Source organism: Podarcis vaucheri (assembly GCF_965113315.1).
Source record: "Podarcis vaucheri genome assembly, chromosome: 6".
In the NCBI taxonomy this organism is placed as follows: domain Eukaryota; kingdom Metazoa; phylum Chordata; class Lepidosauria; order Squamata; family Lacertidae; genus Podarcis; species Podarcis vaucheri.
In genome coordinates, this window is record NC_138764.1 from 30,271,480 (window position 1) to 30,291,863 (window position 20,384).

The 20,384-nt window shown below is 39.1% G+C and overlaps 1 protein-coding gene across 3 annotated transcripts in view; it reads right to left on the bottom strand.

Annotated features, from left to right (window-relative positions):
• Positions 1-2,741: 2,741 nt before the first annotated feature.
• ARHGAP29 (Rho GTPase activating protein 29) overlaps positions 2,742-20,384 on the bottom strand; it is a 101,422-nt gene continuing 83,779 nt past the window's right edge. For 2 of the 3 annotated variants that reach the window (XM_082227718.1, XM_082227720.1), the window contains 15 exons: positions 20,232-20,312; positions 19,525-19,710; positions 19,180-19,317; positions 16,764-16,954; positions 14,845-15,008; positions 14,345-14,473; positions 12,280-12,378; positions 11,208-11,371; positions 10,275-10,463; positions 10,041-10,178; positions 8,321-8,553; positions 7,661-7,973; positions 7,459-7,567; positions 7,120-7,230; positions 2,742-4,762 (listed from right to left, as the gene is read on the bottom strand). In XM_082227718.1, coding sequence (XP_082083844.1) covers positions 3,873-4,762; positions 7,120-7,230; positions 7,459-7,567; positions 7,661-7,973; positions 8,321-8,553; positions 10,041-10,178; positions 10,275-10,463; positions 11,208-11,371; positions 12,280-12,378; positions 14,345-14,473; positions 14,845-15,008; positions 16,764-16,954; positions 19,180-19,317; positions 19,525-19,710; positions 20,232-20,312 — 3,135 coding nt within the window. In that variant the 3' untranslated portion in view covers positions 2,742-3,872. The remainder of the gene's footprint in view (positions 4,763-7,119; positions 7,231-7,458; positions 7,568-7,660; positions 7,974-8,320; positions 8,554-10,040; positions 10,179-10,274; positions 10,464-11,207; positions 11,372-12,279; positions 12,379-14,344; positions 14,474-14,844; positions 15,009-16,763; positions 16,955-19,179; positions 19,318-19,524; positions 19,711-20,231; positions 20,313-20,384) is intronic. The other variant, XM_082227719.1, reaches the window with a different exon arrangement.

A 20,384-nucleotide genomic window follows, 5' to 3' on the forward strand; every position in this document is an offset into this window, starting at 1 on the left:
TTACAGTTGGTTGCTAGAATTTGCTTTTCCCATCAGATGCAGGAGAGAGATGTGTTTTGCCATCTAATGGGTGCATATTTAGGAGAATACATGCTTCAATGTGAGCTTCCTACAATAAAGCTTTTAAATTTTAGTCTAAATTCTGTTACTGTACTTTATGTGATTTTGATTTAAATATAGTTACAGGGCAGATTACTCTGAATGTACTAAGGGTTTCAACTGGGACGCAGGTGGTGCTGTGGTCTAAACCACAGAGCCTAGGGCTTGCCGATCAGAAGGTCGGCAGTTCGAATCCCCGCAACGGGGTGAGCTCCCGTTGTTCAGTCCCGGCTCCTGCCAACCTAGCAGTTCAAAAGCACGTCAAAGTGCAAGTAGATAAATAGGTACCGCTCCGGTGGGAAGGTAAACTGCATTTCCGTGCGCTGCTCTGGTTCGCCAGAAGCGGCTTAGTCATGCTGACCACATAACCCGGAAGCTGTACGCCAGTTCCCTTGGCCAATAAACCAAAATGAGCGCCGCAACCCCAGAGTCATCCGCGACTGGACCTAATGGTCAGGGGTCCCTTTACCCTTTACCTTTACCAAGGGTTTCAGTGTTTTCCTCTTCTAGCTACTGTGCTTAATAAAGGTTACACTGTAGAATACAGTACTCACACAAAAGCCCTGCCTAGTGCTGATATTTACATTGGTGCAACATACTTTATTTCAGTTCCCTGCAGTTAGTTCATATTTTTCCCTACACACAGATCTTTATATGGGAAAAAATATTTTTGAAATAAATTTCACTGAAGGGTGTAACTTAGCTGTAACTACAATCTGAAAGTGTAGCCCATACATTCACACTATATGGATATTATATAGTACATTGCACAGCAAGATGATTTCAAGTCATAATAAAGGTAATGTTTTCCAGCTGTGAAAAAGTACACCAAACTCACTAAAACTAACAGTTGGTTTGTATGAATCTTGCACATTAACCAACCACGCACTTTTTAATAACTTAATCTTAGTGCAGAAGAGTTTGCAACAACTGACAAGTCACAGAATGTCAGTCCCGATTGTGACTGGTGTCCAATCCGTGCTTTGAGCTTTCTGTTCAAAGCTGCTTGTTGAGGAAATGCAGTGTTGCATGGAACTAACCCTGTATTTGAGAAAGGTCAAATAAATTTGAGTCAGTCACTATTTCCCCCCCCCCCGGAGTGGGGAGTACCGGTAGTTTCTTAACTAGTCATACTCCATTTTCAACAAGGCCTTTTGGCTGGGGATTGATACCACAGGCTGCATGGTTTATGAAGAAATCTATATTGCTTTGCAAATAAAGGAACTCATGACAATCACATTGACATGCATTATCTGATTGAATTACTGCAGATATGCAATAGCATCAGAAAGCTGACTTGATGTGTGTGATTGAGGGGTTGTCATATTGCTTCAATTGAACTGATGCTTAAAGAATTGCCTCAATCTCTATCGGGTCCTGCGTGCCTTATGGTATTCACATTCTCTGCTGTTTCAGGTGTTTTGCATATTCAGAGGGCCTTTTTAAATCTTAGTTTGTGAAAACAGATGGTAAATATTCAGTGTAATTCCCCTGCCAAGCCGTGGTGCCACCCTCTTACTAAAAAAGCTCCTGGGAGAGGGCTATTACCACAGGGTAAATTAAGTTGCAAATGCACAGCTTGAGAATGCTTTTACATCTATAATTAATTTTGGATGTGTTCAGGTGGTATCAGTGGTTCAGAATGCATTTCATCAACTTACCTTGGTGTTCCACCTATACCCCTTCCTTGACCAATATGGTCTGGCTAGTTATGCATATTCTTAACATAGTCTAGGCTAGACTATGGTGAGATGCGTGATTATTTATCTGTAAAGGATTCACAAGCTTCAACCCATGTGAAAAGTGGCACATAGGTAGCTAAATGGTAGTAGGTGGCTACCAAAGAAACAGTTTTTCAACAGCAACACCCAAACTATCGACACTTCACAGACATTACCACCCAATAACCTTGTCATTCAGGCAGTCCTTCTGTTTTCAGCTGGCTTTTAGAAAACATTTGCATTTTATCTCCTGCTTTTTATTGTTTTGTATTTTTATGTTCCAAGCCACCTTGGAACTATTTTGCAAATGGGGGAGCACAAATAACTCCAATAAAATAACTCATGGAAGCCGCATCCTGCTTGGCCACTTCCTTTTGCCTACTTCAGAAGTGATAAGCCATTTAGGGCTAAAGCGGGACAATATGTATGGCCACATCTGTCTTGAGAGTACCAACTTCTTAAATGCAGGTATGCAGAAACAAATTATAACAAATGTAACAGCACAGAAGGAAACAACATACATGCTACAATGAACTACTGCAGCAATATCCACAAGCATAATCAGGCCATTACATCATATCAATAACCCCTTTCCTCCAGAAGAATACTGTTTTTCATCAGTATGTCAGGAAAACCTAAAGCCCACCATAGACAGGCTGTCTACCAGCATCATAAATGATGCTCTCCCTCTGGCCGTACTGAAGACTTGATGGTTGGGAGGGCCTCCAGAGGCTGGATAAAATCTTGCTGAGCTCTCCAGCTTATGGGTTGGAGGTTCCCCACCCCTGAAATAAAGGTTTTATACACCATTAATTTAATACTGACATCCACCCCTTTTCATTTTGAAATATCTGTCTAAAAGCAGATTTGTTAAAAGAAAGTAACCCCCACCATTTACTGTTGTCTTTTAAGATTCACTCATAACATTACCAACATTTTAATGTGCAACAGAAATACAAACCCATCTGTACAGAATAACTTTAAAGAAACTTGAGTGTATATATTGATACATGGTATATTATATTAACATGTAAATGGCTCTATATACAGTAAGATGAAGCATAATAGAATACATGGAGTCAGTGAAACATTAACATGTTAATGTATATTTTTTTAAGCAACAGTGTACATATAAAAACAATTTAATACAGTGAAAAACCATTCAATGCACTTACTAAATGCTGGCTTTTTGGTTATTTTTATCTATTTCACTAAATCTCAGACCTATATTCTTCATCTATACCAAGCAATAAAAGGAGCTTCCTACTGTAAGGGGGAAATGATAGCTTATTAGTAACAAGGAACTTCCACATTATTTTCAACTGAAAGGCAATAAGCCAGCTAGGTTTTGTGCATTTAAACCACTTGGTAACTGGATGAGAACACTTTTTAAATATCTTTATAGTAAAGCTTAATAATGCATCTTTCCTGTACAAACAACTTTTAAGCAACAACATAGATAGTAAAAAAAAAATCAATTGGTATATAAAACTATATATGTATATTCACACACAATATATAAAGGCCATGCTGGCCAGTACATAATCTATTCAGGCGCATTTCATTGCACAGAGTCAGGGGGAGGGAACTGATTACAGACACTTAGAGCACTGCTTCAAGCTTTGGTTTATTCTTAAATTAAAGTAGCTGTATTTCATATACCCTGCAGTCTTGACAAATCATAAACTCTGAGAAAGTTGCCACTTTCATTGCTGCACCCATGCATAATAAATTGCCTTTCACAAGCAATAATACAATTCCACACATGAAATTTGATTATAGGGCTTTTGAATGTGTCTCCTTATTAACTTTTTCTATATTTGGAATGCATTTAAATACTCTCAGAGAAAAATCTAATGAATGAAAAAAATAACTTCATGGTTCTTCACAGCTTTTTTCTTTTTTTTTTTAAACACATCCCATATTTTTAAAAGTCTATACAGGTGTATATAAAAATAATTCCAATGTATGGCACGAAGATGAAATCCTCTACCAAAAATAAAATAAAATAAAATAAGTTCCCCATTGAAAGGTTGTATAGCAGTTGTTACCCTATACAAAGTGAGCTTCCCTGTGTTCTAGTTCTTGCATCCTTTTTGGCCTTAATCTCTGGTAGGTGGGCTTCAAGTCTGTAGGGGAAAGAGCTTCAGAAGTGGGTTTTTGTTGCTTTGCATGTTGGCCAGAGGAGCCCAAGGAGCCTTGGACAAGCCCAGGGTTCACAACTAGCTGTGGAGTCTCATCTCTGACGACTGCTGCACATGGTTTGGGTGCCAAACTCTCATCGCTCTGTTTGGCCTTACTGATGGGTGGTGGCTTATAGAATGTCCCTGGTGGTGGTTGCAAAGTTCTCGGTGTTCTGAAAGCAGCAAGCGTATTAGAGTCTGAGGAATGCCCTTCTGCTGTTGCCCTTGCAGCCCTGACAGGTACCGTATATGGCTTATTGGGAAGTATGGCATTTACTGAGTTGCTAGCAAGGTTGCTATGTGTAGTTAAGGCACTTGAGTTTACAGTGTCATGTGTTCGGTTCTCCTGGGGTATGTTAGTCACAATCATTGCTGTCCTTGCAGTCATATCATACTGCTTATATTGCTTGTCCCAAGTTTTTTTCAGAGTCTGTGGGTCAAAGCAAGAAAGCCTACAGCCGGCATTTACAGCTGGAAGTGGCTGCGTCTCGGAAACTTCTTCAATTACAGGACTTCTGCCAATATTTTCTGTACTTAGACCTGCATTTCGTGAGTTTCTCTCATTCAAAACACAGGGAGGAAGCATTTGACCTAGAGGTAAACTCACAGGACGAACAACTGGCTTTGTCCTATGAGTGCGTAACTGAACTTTGGTTATTTGACGATTCGGTCTTAAAAGGTGACTGGCTCTAACACCATCTTCAACTTGAGGGTGAGATTGCTCATTATCTGGATCTGAAACTGCAGCCACAGCATTGCCTAAGGAAGAAAAACATTTATTTTGACTGTCAGTTTGCCAAGAGAAAGCATTAACTTTGAATAACAGTAGCCAGAAATCAAAATGGTCTCTAAATGCAACTAAGTATATTTTAGAAGATCACACCTCTCAGAGAATAAGCAGAGAACACCAATATTGCCATTATATTCAAGACCATATTAATTCCAGGCTATTTTAAAAGTTTGCTTTTAGTTTCTTTTTGTTTTTAACTTTTTGTGATTTTATTGTTTGATTTTATGTTTCAATATTGTTGCAAACGGCTGTTATATATTTTTATGATACAGCGGTATTTAAATATTTTTATAAATAAAATAAAAAGTGCCAGACATACTGTTTCAAAGGATTTGACACCTGTAGGCCACAAAGAGACTTTTTATCTTCCTGCTGGCTGTTATTACTCCATAAGGCAGACTAAGGATTTGCATAGTCAGTTTAAGTAGAACAGTTTGCATTAAAGACTGCAGTACCCAATCACCCAGATTTGTACCTGTATCCATACCTACAGTTTAGGATTATAGTACTATATAAGCCATGGAGGAAGCTTCCATTTAAAGAGTTCTGGATATGAATCAAAAAGAAATATTAGTCCTATTTCTATTAACTTTTTCACAAGAACAACCCAATAGTTAGGATAAATCAGCCTGGGAGGAATCAAATGTCTCTTCTGGGAAAGGAAGGAAGGAAGCCTTTTTACAGACCTCAGGAAAAAGCTAATACAAGACAAATATATCGGGCCAGCAAGTATAAATATACTGCTTTAAACAGCTGCTTTGGATTTTTATCTCTCTCCATATTATTCTCTTTCAAACAGAGTGAAAAAATGGTTGTTATCCCTCACTCACAAGATTATTTACATTAGGGGTATCATTACTATAATGCAAGAAAATTAGTATTTGATAAACTTCTATTTATGTAAAGTTATGAAGTGGGTGGGGAGTTTTCCTTGTTCTCTCCCGATATTAGAACCCAGGGACATCCAATGAAGCTGAATGTTAGAAGATTAATGAGACAAAAAAAGGAAGTACTTCTTCACACAGTGCATACTTAAACAATGGAATTTCCTACCACAAGTAGGCTACGAACTTGAATTGTTTCAAAAAGGGCTTTAGACAAATTCATGGGGGGGAGGGAGGAATAAGGCTGATAATGGCTACTAGGCATGTATGTCATAGCTAACCGCGACCTCCAGTGTGTTTCTAAATACAATTTGCGGTATGCTTATGAACACCAGTTGCTGGGATTCACAAGGAGGAGGAGTGCTATTGCACTCATGGCCTGCTTGCAGGCTTCCCATCAACATCTGGTCAACCACTTTGAGAAACGAATGCTAGATTAGATGGGTCTTTGGTCTGAACCAACAGGTCTCTTACTATACTTCTTACTATACTCTTATTCAGGGATTAGCAAACTTTTTCAGCAGGGGGCCGGTCCACTGTCCCTCAGACCTTGGGGGGACGGACGGACTATATTTTGGAAAAAAATATGAACGAATTCCTATGCCCCACAAATAACCCAGAGATGTGTTTTAAATAAAAAGTACACATTCTACTCATACAAAAACACCAGGCAGTCCCCACAAATAACCCAGAGATGCATTTTAAATAAAAGGGCACTTTCTACTCATGTAAAAACATGCTGATTCCCGGACCATCCGCAGGCCGGATTTAGAAAGCAATTGAACCACATCTGGCCCTCAGGCCTTAGTTTGCCTACCCATGCTCTTATTCATAGGCCTATATATGCCTTTGTGTTGCACAGTTCTTAATTACATACATTTTATCTACTTAAACAAAGCAAATTAGCTTTAGGTTTCTGTTACTTGAGGGAACTCAAGGCATTTTTTCACTGAAAAACAGTTTCCTGTTATGTTTGAACTGTCAATTATGATTAATGTTGTCTAAACGAATCAGGATATGGAAGCCAACTTTAACCCATGGCTTCATTTTCAGGCTTGCTTGCTGTTAGGATGTAATGGGAAGCTATGGCTAACAGCAGTTTCCTGTCTTGTTTCCCTTTTCTTGTAAAAGGTTGAGTAAAACAGCTGAATGTAGACAGATGAAGCTCGTTCACATCTCCACTTATTGAACTGAGACCTGACTGTCCAAACATGGCCAATAACTCAAAAGCAGCATAACCACCCTTTGGAAAGGCTTCATAACAATGTGCTTTTTAAACACACGTGATGTGCTGAGACAGTAAGCTGTCAACTAAGAATTGGCTTCTTTTCATTGCACCAACAGAAGTCGTAATAATGAAAGGTTTATTTTGTACCTGAACATACAGGAACCTGAAGGATAGCAAGATAGCTGTATGAATACTTGCAATTCAGGAAACTGACCTGGCTCTTTTGCTGGTGCAATGTGGTTTTCTAAAACTGAGACAGGAGAGGGTTCTGAAGGAGAATTCCTTCTGCCAAGACTCTGTTTAGGTCCAAGTTTGGAGTTCCATTCTAGGAAATAGGAACACAGCCAGCAACATAAGCAGTTAAATCTCAACAGGAAAGCCTAGTTTGATAGTGACTATAAGCCCGATGCATTTTCAATCTGCTCTATGGATTCCATAACAAATGTCAATACTTGTCCCTTTAATGAAGAATGACATGCAGTGAACACGTGAATAAAAGTTCTGCTTCATTTTTCTATCCTTCTATTGTACTGTAGAAATGCAAAACACTAACCTGTCACTAATGCATCAGAATTCTGGTGGGTGTCTTTGCTGCCATCTGGTTCTTCAAACGATATACTAGCCTCTGAATCCTTCCTCTCATTTTGGACCAACTGGATGCTCTGTCAATAACAGCAATATTAAAAATTGGCTGAATACACTAGCACAAGTTCAATGCAGTAAATGAAAGTTATTGTTTCACAGCAGACACTCACTTCTTTCACAGCAACACAGGGCGACGTTTTTCGTTGCTGATATGGATCTCTATCTTCAGCTGTTAAAATACTTTTAGCGCAAGCAGCACTGTCTTCTAACCGAGGTGCAGGTGATAAAGGCTGCGGCGAAATATCAAAGATCTTCTCATAATATGTAATGAGGAGCTCAACTACCCGGGCCTGATATGGATAGTCCACAAGTGAAGAGAGAGAAAGGGTAGCATCTGTCTGACGTGGCCTGATCAGAGTTGGGCCAAATATAATACCAAGGTTGCTGGCAGACATTTTATTTTCATCGGATTGCTCAGTAACCCTGCATAAAAGAACAAAATACAGAGAGGCTTTTTGAACATTGCTACGAACCCAACATGGTACATTCACTACAAAACCAACACTACTCAAATCTCCACATTAATTTCACTATTAATCATCATCATCATCATCATCACTATCATCATCCAATTAGTGTTGACAAGTTGAAAAAGAGAGAAGGAAATATTAAGCCTTATTAATATTAATATGTTCACACCACCAGCTAGGAATACAACAAAAATACTGCTTGCTACAAGAAATGCACAGATCTTTATTGTTAACAAATAAACCCATGCTAAAGGCATATTTCTGAATGTATATGTACAGGCTGAGTTGAAGTTCCTTTACCTGTACAGATGACCTAAAAGAAACTGGAGTGTGTTATAGTTTGGTGCAGGCAGCTGTTTCAGTAGATCTTTGATTTTAAGAATGATCCTATTCAGTTCAATACACACTGACTGTCTTTTTTTGGACCTGGGGCTCATCCGTTTCATATCCAGTTCTTCATTAATACTTTGGCTCTCCTTTGCAAGGCCAATGAATTCATTATAAAGCCGAAACAAAATCAAAGGTTCAGGGAGCTGAGGGAAAGAACGTCAGAAATTTCAGACTTCAATTTTAGCTCAATTCAACTGTTTCCTTCCTATTACTTCCTGATGTCTAGTCTAGTTCCTTTTCTTTTTTGAGAGGCTTCTGAGCTTTAGTTTTACTGATGTCACTTAGCCTCTGCGTAAGTAAGATACTGAAAGCAAATGAGGTGATATTTATTGATAAAGTAAGAAATCTAAATTAACAGAAATGTTAGTTTTTTTAATTGTTCACTAATAGTATATATTTTAAAAAGAGGAATACAGCAACCAGAGTCCCAGAGGTAGTGACACTAGTCTGTCCTTTTACAACATCAAAGAGACTGGCAAGTCTCCTCTTCTGTATACCTACCAGACACCCACAGATAGGGTATAGAGAACAGAGAGAAAACAGTCTTTTTCAGTCCACTTGCTGCTAAATTTAAACTACCCCATCAAACCAAACCCTTGTAACTGATTCAAGAATATAAAATACCCTTTTCATATTGAGTATGGGCAAACAGCATTCTCACTTGACCTTCAGCAAAGTTAGGTATCGCCTGTGGCCCATGCAAAATGTCAAAACAGCTTCACTGGCAAAAAGGCAAGTGCTTTCAGCCTATTACAACTTGCTTCTCAAGGAACATTTTCTGAAGGATTAGAATGCTTCTTGGGTGGCGGAATCAACCTGCTTCAACATCTCAGCTTGTTAAATAATCTCCCCAAAATCCACAGCCAGTCAAATTTGTTGCCTGATTTTAGTGATGTTGGCTTTAGTGGCACAACAAATGCAATTTAAGACAAGTGTTTTCTCATAGTGGCCCAAAATATCTTAATTACAAGTTTCCAACAGGTGTCTAGGATCAAGTCACACAAAAATCAGCTTCGCAAGCAGACCTCAACAAATTTCCACTATATTTTTAGTAATACAGGAAAAAGAGGAAGTATCCACATTTATTCTGGCATTCAAGGTTCTCATTTATTTTGTTTTCAAATATTATTTGTATTCTGCTTCTAGGTGGGAGTTCTGGAAGTCTCCCATTAAAACAAATGGTTAAAGTACACTCCTGCTATGCTGTACAGCACCTGACACCATAAGTGGAACTTTCAGGTTTTACTTAAAAAGAAGCTACAAAAATACAGCTTAGTTTTTTTAAAAAAACTGAAGCTAATTTGCAACCTAGCATTAATACAAAGTATTAAAAATCTAACATTTATATGGTTAATATGTCGGAATTAGGACCCAGCACTATGTCTCCCCATAAGCTAGTAGGGAGCAATTTCATTGGCTCAGAGACAAAAAAGTTTAACCATTTTAGCAGTATTACTTGCCCCTTTTCCCTATCCACTGGGTGTAAATAACAAGTAAGCAGCAGCTTCAAAGATGAATCCTCCCACCAAGTGTTTCAAAATTCAGACATATGAAAGACTAAAAAACAGAAAGCCTTCCATTTATACTTAATTTGCTAGTCAGATGAAACAAGAGAATTATGCATATTTACCTGGCGAAGATATAATTTAAGAACATTACTTATGTCATGCGCATAGAGTTCAGATAATTCCACCAAGTCCTTTCCATTTTCAAAAGCTTGACAAAGCTTTTCAACTCTTGATTTGGCTCCATTCACACGATATATACCCTTTTATATAAGGAAAAGTTGTAAGTACTTGCAAAACCAAAAGGTAAGCTAAATTAAAGATAAGGGTGTTGATTCATCTATTCACTAAATATTTACCTTTACATTTAGGGCTCGGCTTTCAATTTCAGAGGTGCACTTTTTTATGATGAAGGGGATGCCGTCTGGGGAATTTTTAGCAGCTTGCGTAAACTCAACTCCAAATAGATGAAGTCTTCCATGGAGTTTCTTGTGTCCACACTGAATAGCTAAAGTCTCCAAGCACTTCTTGTGACAGGCAAGTGAACACTAGAGGAAATGTAACAGAAATAAAGGTCCTTTCAAACCCAGTTCAAACCCAGAGCAACAGAATCTTGTCCTAAAACTTAAAAGGGCAGATAATTTTTAGATCGGCTGAGTCCAATAGGCTCTTAAAAGGGGCAGATCCAAAATACAAGCATTGACCTCACTGCCAAAGCTTTGTTAATCACGACAACAAGGAGAGGGCTCAGTTTTGCTCATGCAGCTTTAATCAGCCAAGATGGGCAAGGGCCAAATGGTGAACAAGTTTCCAGTTGACTTATGTATAAACTTAACAGGCATTTGTATTGCACTTGACATTTCCCCCCCACATAGTGCTTATCTCTACACAGGAAAACATGTCACTACTTCAATCCACTTGGCAACCCCCAAAGCTGCATTTTTTAAAAATCAAAAGAACCTATAATGGACTTCCCATTTAACATGTACTTTGGGTCTTAGTCTCAATGAGCTCCAGGTTGAAGCCTGGATAACCTAGCAGAGGTTTTTTTGGGGGGTGGGGTGGGCTTTGAGCCATTCAATTGGCCATGAGTGAAGAGGGGAGCAGCAACTTGGGAGTTCATCTAAGGCGCAAAATGCCCTGACACCAGCTTCAAATCAGTTACCTCACATCTCTAGAGCACCTCATAGTGAAAGAAGCCCTTTAACCTACAGAGAGCAAAATTTTCACATGATCTGACTGCAGCAACAAAGCCTCCCCCAAGGAAGCCAAACAATGCTTGAATTTCTTACCTCTTCACACTCTGCTCCATGAAATACCACCAGACTATCACATTCTCTGCATTTAGACGGAGCTCTCAGCTTCCGCAGTTTGTGGGTTTGTGCTGCCTTAGATAGAATCGTGTTTCGAAAAGGTCCAGGTGAACTGGTCATTTCAGATGCTAGATCATTCAAACCTTAGAACACAAATTCTGTTATTAGCTCTTTAATGTACAGGGGGGGGGGGAATGGCATAATATAAAAACAAGTTCTTTATACACTGCAATATGCTTATTGGTTACATAAAACGACACCCAGGGGTCACTACTGTAAGAATATACAATACTGTAATGGCTTGCCTGTGGGCCATTTTGACAGGTGAGTGGGGCCTCCCATCTGTCACTCCTTTGCAAGCAGTGACAGCAGTGAAATGGTCGTTGACTGTACAGGACTAGCTCTGAATTGTATATTTTAAAAAATGTACCAAGGGAAATAAAAAAGACATCTTTGTGTGGGTACACACACGTACACACTCACACTTTTCTACCTCCTAATATATTTGCATGTTTCCACTCAGATACTCTGAAATGAGGCCTTAACATGAGACCATAATCCTGAGCATGCATGTAGAAGATTGCAGCCTTAGAAGGGCTGAGGAACAATTTGAATCATTTAATAATTATATGGAATCTTGTACTTCTGTTTTTTGGGGAAAAAATAACCTTTGTCCAGTCATGCATTTCTACAAGCTCAAACATATGGTGGGCTTTGAAGTTTCCTGCCAATGCATCATGCAAGCCAGAAGAGAAGCTGCTTACTATTTTCCACTCTGCTATCAAGCAGGCATTTAGCAGAAACATTGGCATTATAACTAAGCAGTTAAGCCTAAATTTTTCTAAACTGGAGAAAAGAGTTCCAGTTCTTAGTGTATGTTAAGCTGAGAGGATTCGCTAATCTACTTCTTTGATCCGACGAGGCAAACATTCCAATTATCTCTGGTTCCCTACTCTCATCTAACAAAACTCAAGGAAGGGCATCCAAATATGATTAATACCATGAAGCCTACTTGCAGCAAATTATTAATTCAATTATGAAGATACATTACCAGAGTCTGAAGGTGAAGGTGGTTCTCTTTCATCGAGATCATCCGCAGATGACATGGTACCAGTAGATGGTGTCCGGGGAAGCCTTCTTTTAAAGTCCCCTATGAAAGAGGCAAGGCTTTTTTCAGACTTTAAAAGAAGCTGCCTATTTAATTCTATCTATTTATTTATTTTAAAATTATATACTGCTTGAATGTCAGAAAACCTCTAAGTAGTTTACAAAATATATGAAATAAAACATTGAAATTCTTTACAAAAGCAGTTAAAAACAAGTATATAAAGGCATGCAAAAGATTATTATAATTTTACTAGGCCATAAACGCCAAGGGGCTAAAAAATCCCAATATCTCAGTGCTACTCTGTGCTATCACAGTGCTCCCTATTCCTATGGTAAGTGGTATCAAAAGCCACAGAAAGATCAAGAAGCAAGAGAAATGGCAAACTCTCCTTGTCCAGCTCTCTGTAAGGTCATCTGTTAGGGAAATTCAGTCCTATGACCAGGTCTGAACCCAGATTGAAACAAATCTAAACTATCTGTCATCCAAGAATGCTAGGTGATACCCTACCACAACACTCTCTACTATTCCCCATTCCCAAAGGGGGTATTTGCAGCTGGTTGATGGTTATTCTAGTCCAAGAGGTCCAGGGCTGGTTTCTATAGGAGAGGCCACATCCGCAACTCATTCAAGGCAGAAAGTATGACCTCCATCTCCTATATTTAATAAGCCAGGTGGGACAGGGGTCAAGAGGGCATGTGGTTGGGTGTGTGAACGTCAACACCTTGTCCACATCAGCTGCCTGCATAAGCTAAAACTGATCCCACAACATATCACTGATCTTGGCATTGGGTACTTCATCCGGAATTGCAACAAGTGAAGAGTCAAGTTCACTTGAAAGTCATGTGACTTTATCCGCAAAGGGTGTAGTCAGTTGGTCACAGCAGACCCACAATGGGAGTCAGTAACTTTCAGACGGTTCACAATAAAACTGTCAACCAGCTACTAGAGGAGGTAACGCAAGCTACAAAATTAGTATTCTTCGCAATCTGCATTGCCACATAGAAGGTATGATTATGAGCACTAGCCAGTGTTCAGTTGGATTCAGAATGAGACTTGCCCCACTTGCACTCTAGTCTTCACATGATTTTCCATAGCCCAAAGCTCCCCAGAATACCAAAGATTCCTCCAGAGCATTCAGGAACTCCTCAGGTTACATCAGCCTCTGAGGGTGGGCCATCCGAACGAGCCCACCACCCTTACAGGGAGGGAAACTGTCACCACTAGTTCGAACTTTACCAGAGAATGGTTCAACTATGACAAGGTTGCACACACACACACACATACCACCCAATCTTTGGTCCATCCCTTATATCACTTGGAGGTAAAAACAACTTCAAGGGTGTGCCCTGCATAATGTGCTGGACTGATGACCAGTTGACACAGCCCCATGGCTGTCACCAAGACCATGAAGTCCCAAGCTGGCCCAACTGCAGTCTCTGTGGATATTGATGTCACCCAAGTCTATTGTCCTTGGGTCCTCCAACGCCACACCAGAGACCATCACAGCCAACTCAGAGATGCTGCTGGGTAACAGGGTAATTAATAAATTAGAAGCACCCCCAGTCCATTTCTCTGACCCCAAACCAATGCAGACTCTCTAAGTCCATCCCAAGAAAACGAAGCTTTCTGGGAAAAGAGATGGTGCTTCTATGGATAATAGCAACACCACCACTTGACCACCACAGTCAAGCCTGGTGCTGTACTGACTAACAACATAGGCACTGCTAAGTCAGGTCAGGGCCAACCAGCTTACCCAACCCAGTTTTGGTTATGCACTATGGCTACACATGATCAGCATGAACTGGCCTGGCCTTCAACAACAGCACTACTAGATCAGAGAGTAGGGCAACTAAAATGGAGGACAGGGGCCAAACATCTAGCCTCTGCCCCAGATGGTAGTCTGTCAGTCCACTGCAGTTATGCCTTCCCCTGCCCACTGCCGCTGAAACTGGAAATTTCATCCAATAGATACTATTTATTAGTGTTTGAAAATTAATATTCTCTGTACCTGGGCTTGCAGATGGAGAGTCTACAGACCGTGATTCACTGCTTCCTCCTGCACTTTCAGAATCACTGCACATTCCTCCACTCTGGTTACCAACTGACCAGGATCTGAATGGTGGGGGGCCACGCACAGCTGTAAGAAAAGAAAAAGAATGAACTCAAATGGTAAAATAAAATATTAAAGCCAACCTTGTACTATTAAATTACAAGCATTTCAACAATTTTCTACATTTGCTGCTTGGTTTGTGCTGGAAGCAGAACAAATTTATTCAGCTTCTAGTCATATTTTATCCGGTTTGCCAAATTAAGTACTGTTAAAATAAAAAATCAGTGAAAAATAAAACAAAACAGAAAGCAAAACCCCAATAACCTAAAAAGTTTTAATTTAATTATGATCTTTTGTTTATTACAATAACCATCTGAGTACTGGCAATGGGTTACTGTAGTGACCTTTAAAGGAAGACTACTTTACCATGAAGATTTAGAAACCTACTAAAATATTACCAGAGACATCTGTGGTGCTTGATGATCTTTTTTCTCCAATCTTTTGAGATCGATGACAGCTTGGACTTGTGATGTCTTCTAGTAACTGAGCGGGAAAATCTCCTGAGCACTGGGATAAATTTCCTTGTGATGCATGGACATAGTTTGATCGTTTACTCAAAACCCTGGGGAGAGGAAAACACATTTTTATTTTTGGAAATATCCACCCCCTAGCAGGCTCCAAGGCTCTTTGCCTGCCCCCATCTCCTGAATTGTTCCCACAGGACAGTAGATAGTAGATGGAGGGGACAGGTTAGTCCAACTAGAGCATGTCCTGAGTTGGATTTTGTGCTTTTTTGCCTTGTTTTGAAATGAAATGAGTGTATGTGTTTGAACAAAGAACAAGGGCATATAATATTTATTAGTTAGTTGTGGGACTCTCTGTGGTAGGATGAAATTTGTTTCATCCAGTATTTTATTTTCAAATGTAAGCTTTTGGTGCTTACAGCATTTATCCATCAGCAGAGTTGATTGATTCAATTTGCAATTGAGGTGTAAGGCATACCAATTCTGCACGGGACTTTTGTAATTAAGTTGTCAAATGCAACTTCCACTGCCTTCTTATATTTGCACCCTAATTTTAGATAATAAAAAAAAAAACCCACAACATCCAAATGCAGAAAGAGCTTATTAGTCATGTTCAGCAGCAGGAAGTCTATGCTTAATCAGCTTTTTTCCTCCCAGCACAACAGAAGCTGCCCATGTTTCCCTAAGTAATAGCCTTAACAACTTAGTTATCTATCATAATAGTAATTTATCACGAGAGAGCTCAAAACAAAAGACTAAAATAGGTGCTCTCTTTGGATGGCTTAGTTGAAGTGCATGTGAAAGTCCCTTTTATCTCTGGAAATGCTGGAGCATAGATTTAAGACAAATTAATGACAGGCAGGAAGTCTACAGACAAGTATCCCAAGACTAACTTTGAATTTCTTGGCTATTATAACCTCAAGCTTTACGTTAAGAACTTTTGAAAGAGTTACATTTTCTTATATTCAGCTTTTTTGAAACGGAAAACATAAAATGAGTATTTAATCAAGTTCCAAACCTGACTTAATACTGATATTAAGTGTTGCAAAAAAAAGTTTTTATAAATAAAACATTTCCAGGCTTTTTATGAATGTCTTGCAGAGGTTAAGCAGTATAAGAGCCCCCAGGCCTAACTTCAAATACTGCTTCCATCATTCTACCCCCTTATTTCCAATACTCAGACAGGGAACGTTGCTTATGTAATCTAAATGGCACCACCCATGCTCAAAAGAGGAGGTTATCAGCAGACTTCTGGAAACCCCAAGGTTTAATGTACAATATTTTTAAAAGTAGCCTTTAGGGGTGAACCACCAAAACATCTCAATGAGGACTGAGCATCTTCAACAGCCACAGAATGCTGACTTTCTGGTGGGAGGACGACTACTGGAAAATAGGGAGAGAGGATGTAACAGAATGCAGTATCCTGACCAGGAATTCTTCATGTTGCAGTGTGTGTTGTTGCAAGTCCCACTTGTCCCAAATTCTCATGCTCAGCAACAAGAATAGACATAGTGATAAGCATCAACTGTTGCTGCAAATGTTGCCTCTGCAAATGGCTGGACAACGAACTTAAGTGAGAGCCAAGAACTTGTGCAAGCTGAGGTACCTTCTCCATATCTTTCTTTTTTTGGCTAAATGGAAAAAAAATCCTCAGCAAAAAACAAAAATACTAAACTCTGCTCTACACTATGAAAAGTCACCTGTCTTTTAGGACCCATTTCCATTCATTTTTCAACAATGCCTGACTTATTAAAGTAACAAGTTCTTTCTCTCTTTTATTTTCTATCTACATTCCTCTAGCATTTTGTTCACATTTGCTGCCAAGTAAGTGAAGATGGTATCTGAGCTCTCACCCTCCAACCTGGGAGCTCTGAGTTTCAAAGGAACCCGATTCAATGGGAACATCATCTTTTGGCAAATTCTTCACAAATTCTGAGAACTTCTGTCCTGGGTCATAAAGCTTGGCACTCTCACAGAGGGACTGACAGTTAACTGGTAGAGACACAACCTGGGCATGCTGCATCTGGAACAGGTTAACTGTTGCCTGGGTGGAACAAAAAGATATTTGAAATAGAGTTATTTCAAGAAACAAAGGTTTGAAATATTCCCCGCATCTCTTAAAACTTACAAAAATAGTTCACAAATGATTTTTTTTCAGGTATTAAAAAAACAAACTAGCCTGTATGTCAGTAATCACAATTACAGCTTTCTGTCATAGTTTGCTCAACTTTTCTTAAACTCCTCCATTTCCCTTCTGTCAGTATACTTAGGTTTCAAGAAAGCATGTGGATGCAAGATGTATTTATAGTTAAACCAACCTCTGTTTTGTGAGACTGATGGCTAGAAGTCAGTGAAAGGGTGAATTTTGATTGCCTGAAGTGGTAATGGTTTGGATCCAAAGAAGCATGAGTGTAAACCTGCTTATACAACAGGTTGTTCCCTCCAAACCTTGCTTAAGCCCCCTAAATGCCTGAAAAAAACCCTTCCTAAGGTTTGGGAGACCCTCTAGCATAACACAGGGAGCTGTAATGCGAAGAAGAACTGGTAGATCTCATGGAAGCCACTTTGCACAAGTGAAACTGCATTTCACTCATGAAAGAATTGGTTTAGATAGAAACCAATGTTTTTTGGAAACTTTACTTAATCAGCAAGACCAAAAAAAGAAAGAAAACTATAAAATGTTGAAAAACTAAGTCTCTCGGTATTCAGAAATCTGAAGAGAGAACATAAACAAATTGCAGTGTTTGTAGTTGGTACACAGCAGTTTGACTAGAAGACTCAAGCTTCCATATTTAGAAATGTGATATGGACCAGCCTCTCATCCAAGATGCTGCTTTGGTTGCCCCCCATTTATTATAAAGTTAAGGATAAATATGCAAGGCATAGCTGCAGAACAAATTTAATGCTAAAATTTAATGCCCTTCCATTTCGGTATCACCCACATTTACAAAAAAGCTGTATCCTTCAATTCAACGTAAGCTGATGTAAGTCTTAACAGACAGAATGCATCATAGTACAGTTCATCCACTAAAGTTAAATAGCAAGTATGTATACAAAACAGATTTATCATCTAAGATTCTAGGCCTTTCTTCCCAAAGACAAATGGACACTTTATACTAATAAACAACCTCGTGAACTCTTCTGCTTGTCTTCCTGATATCTGCCTTCCATGAATGGTTTGCTATAATTAAGCTGTGGAAACTTATGTTATCTAGATGGATATTCCAATTTATGAAATAAATAACTTCATGGACAAACCATTCATAAACATCTTTTGCCACATGTTGTGTGAAGCTTGTCTAGTTTCATGAGATGCTTTGCAGCACTATTTAGCAATTCAGAGTGCTTGACATCATAGTACCAGGAAACCACTCAGTACTGGACAGACTTCAAAACGGGGTGCCAGGAACAATAGTATTCTATTTAATCTGCTACAAGCTATTATCAATCAAGTCACAGAAGCTTTAAGTCAAAGGTAAGGCAGGCCAAAGCTGCAACTGTATTTCCCCCCCCATAAAGGAACATGAAGAGATTCTCTACTTAGTACCAATGCACATAAAGAAAAACCAATGAATCTGGCATTCTGATCTCCGACTCACAGTGGGGAAAGTGGAGAGCAGGGGGTGCACAAGACAAAGGGTTGCTGCAGCTCTTTCAGCACTGTGGAAAACCATCGTTCCCCATTACCTCTGAACTAGGCAAGTGGCTCTGTTTAGATAGTTCTCCAGACTACTTTTAAAAATTACTAATATACTGAATGAAACAATCATAGAGACACCATTAAGACAGTTCTGCAAACCACGGGTATGGAGGATGAGCAATGAGTCATGGACTTGCCTGTTTCCCCTCTCTGCATGGCTTTCCTATCAGTTTCCTGTTTAGCATTAACCATGATTTTGTCAGGGCATCTGAACTGGCATGCTATAATTGCCAAGTCTTCCAAACCAGAATATGAAACCATGGTTTGAAGTGGGTTTCCAATCTTGGGTTGGAGACCGAACACTAAGCACAGCGTTCTAATTCAAGCAGCTTGGCAAACTATGGTTTGTGCTAAAACAATAAATGTAGAAGAAGCATGGGTTGTTCATGATATACTATTACACCACAGCTTATAGGCTGGCCCAAATAAAACCAATATGATTGCTTTAGTCAATATACCAGCAGTGTTGGCCATAATTCTTCAGAGATATATATCAAATCATTTTCACACATGATATTCCAACAATAATGATTTTCTTCTAGTCTAGAACACAAGGAACACATTCTTACAGCTTTAAGTGTGAGGTCACACTGATAAACAAGTTCCCGTAGCTGGGTTAAGACATCACTTTTGAAATTTTCTAGATCATTTCGTTTTTCTTCAACTTCAGCCATGCTGGCTTTGAAATGTTCATTGGCTTCTTCAGCCTACAACAAATTAAACATGTAAAGAATGAGTGATGGTGAAGAAACTTCCTATTAAAATACCTGAAGAAACCCTACCTTTAACAGTCCACAATAAAAGCACTTTATAATTTCATAAATACCAGCCAACATGTCCTATGAATCACATCTTTCCAAGAACTAGTGTAACACTGCATTTCATTGCTAACATATCAAAATAAGTTTTCTTACCTTTAAGAGAGCCTCCTCTTCAAGTTTTCGTTTTTTCTCAAGTTTACTGACATCTTTAATAATACCCCCATTGGAGGTCAGATGCTCCTCTTCAGCACGAACAGTTGATGATTTTGCCTTTTCATATTCATCTTGCCGCTGAAGATATAATAGCTTTGCTTTTTTAACGGTGGATTCCAGTTCTTGCTGCTCATTCCAAAAGAAAGCATCTCAATATTAGCAGTTTCAATGTTGTAGAATAGAGAAATGCAACACATTATATTCTAACTCAAAGCTTATTAATCATCATCATCCAGGCATTGAGCTGTGGGAATGGGAGTATGGGTAAGCATAGGAACTGGTGGCCTTTATGTCATAAATGTGAAGAAAATTGTAACTAGTGGATTTTTCTTTCTTTTTTAAAATATGTAAAACCTTTTCAATGAATTACAGTAAGTAATATATGCTGAATGCCTATATTGTATGCTCTGCAGGCAAATTTGGAAGTTTAGAATTTCTATCTGAAACAAAGGGTGATGTCTCACATAGTATGAGTGAAGTCTTCTCATGCAATGGGGCTTCTCCTCCTGCACCTCCCTAAATCAGCTCAAGTTCCCCAAACCTACAAAGCAGATTTTGGGAACACAGGGGGATGTTGGGGGAAGAAGATTTCCATTGTGCAAGCAGATGGACATCCCACACAACATATTATGTTCCAATATACCAACCATTTTCTTTTGTTCTCGTTGCCAAAGCTCCTTGATCTCCTTCCTTTGTTTATCCAGTTCGCTTTTCCTTCCAAGGAGTGGCTACATGAGAGAAATCCAATGACTGTGTAAGGAAATGTCAATGACTAAAATATATATGCCTGTGAGCTATGC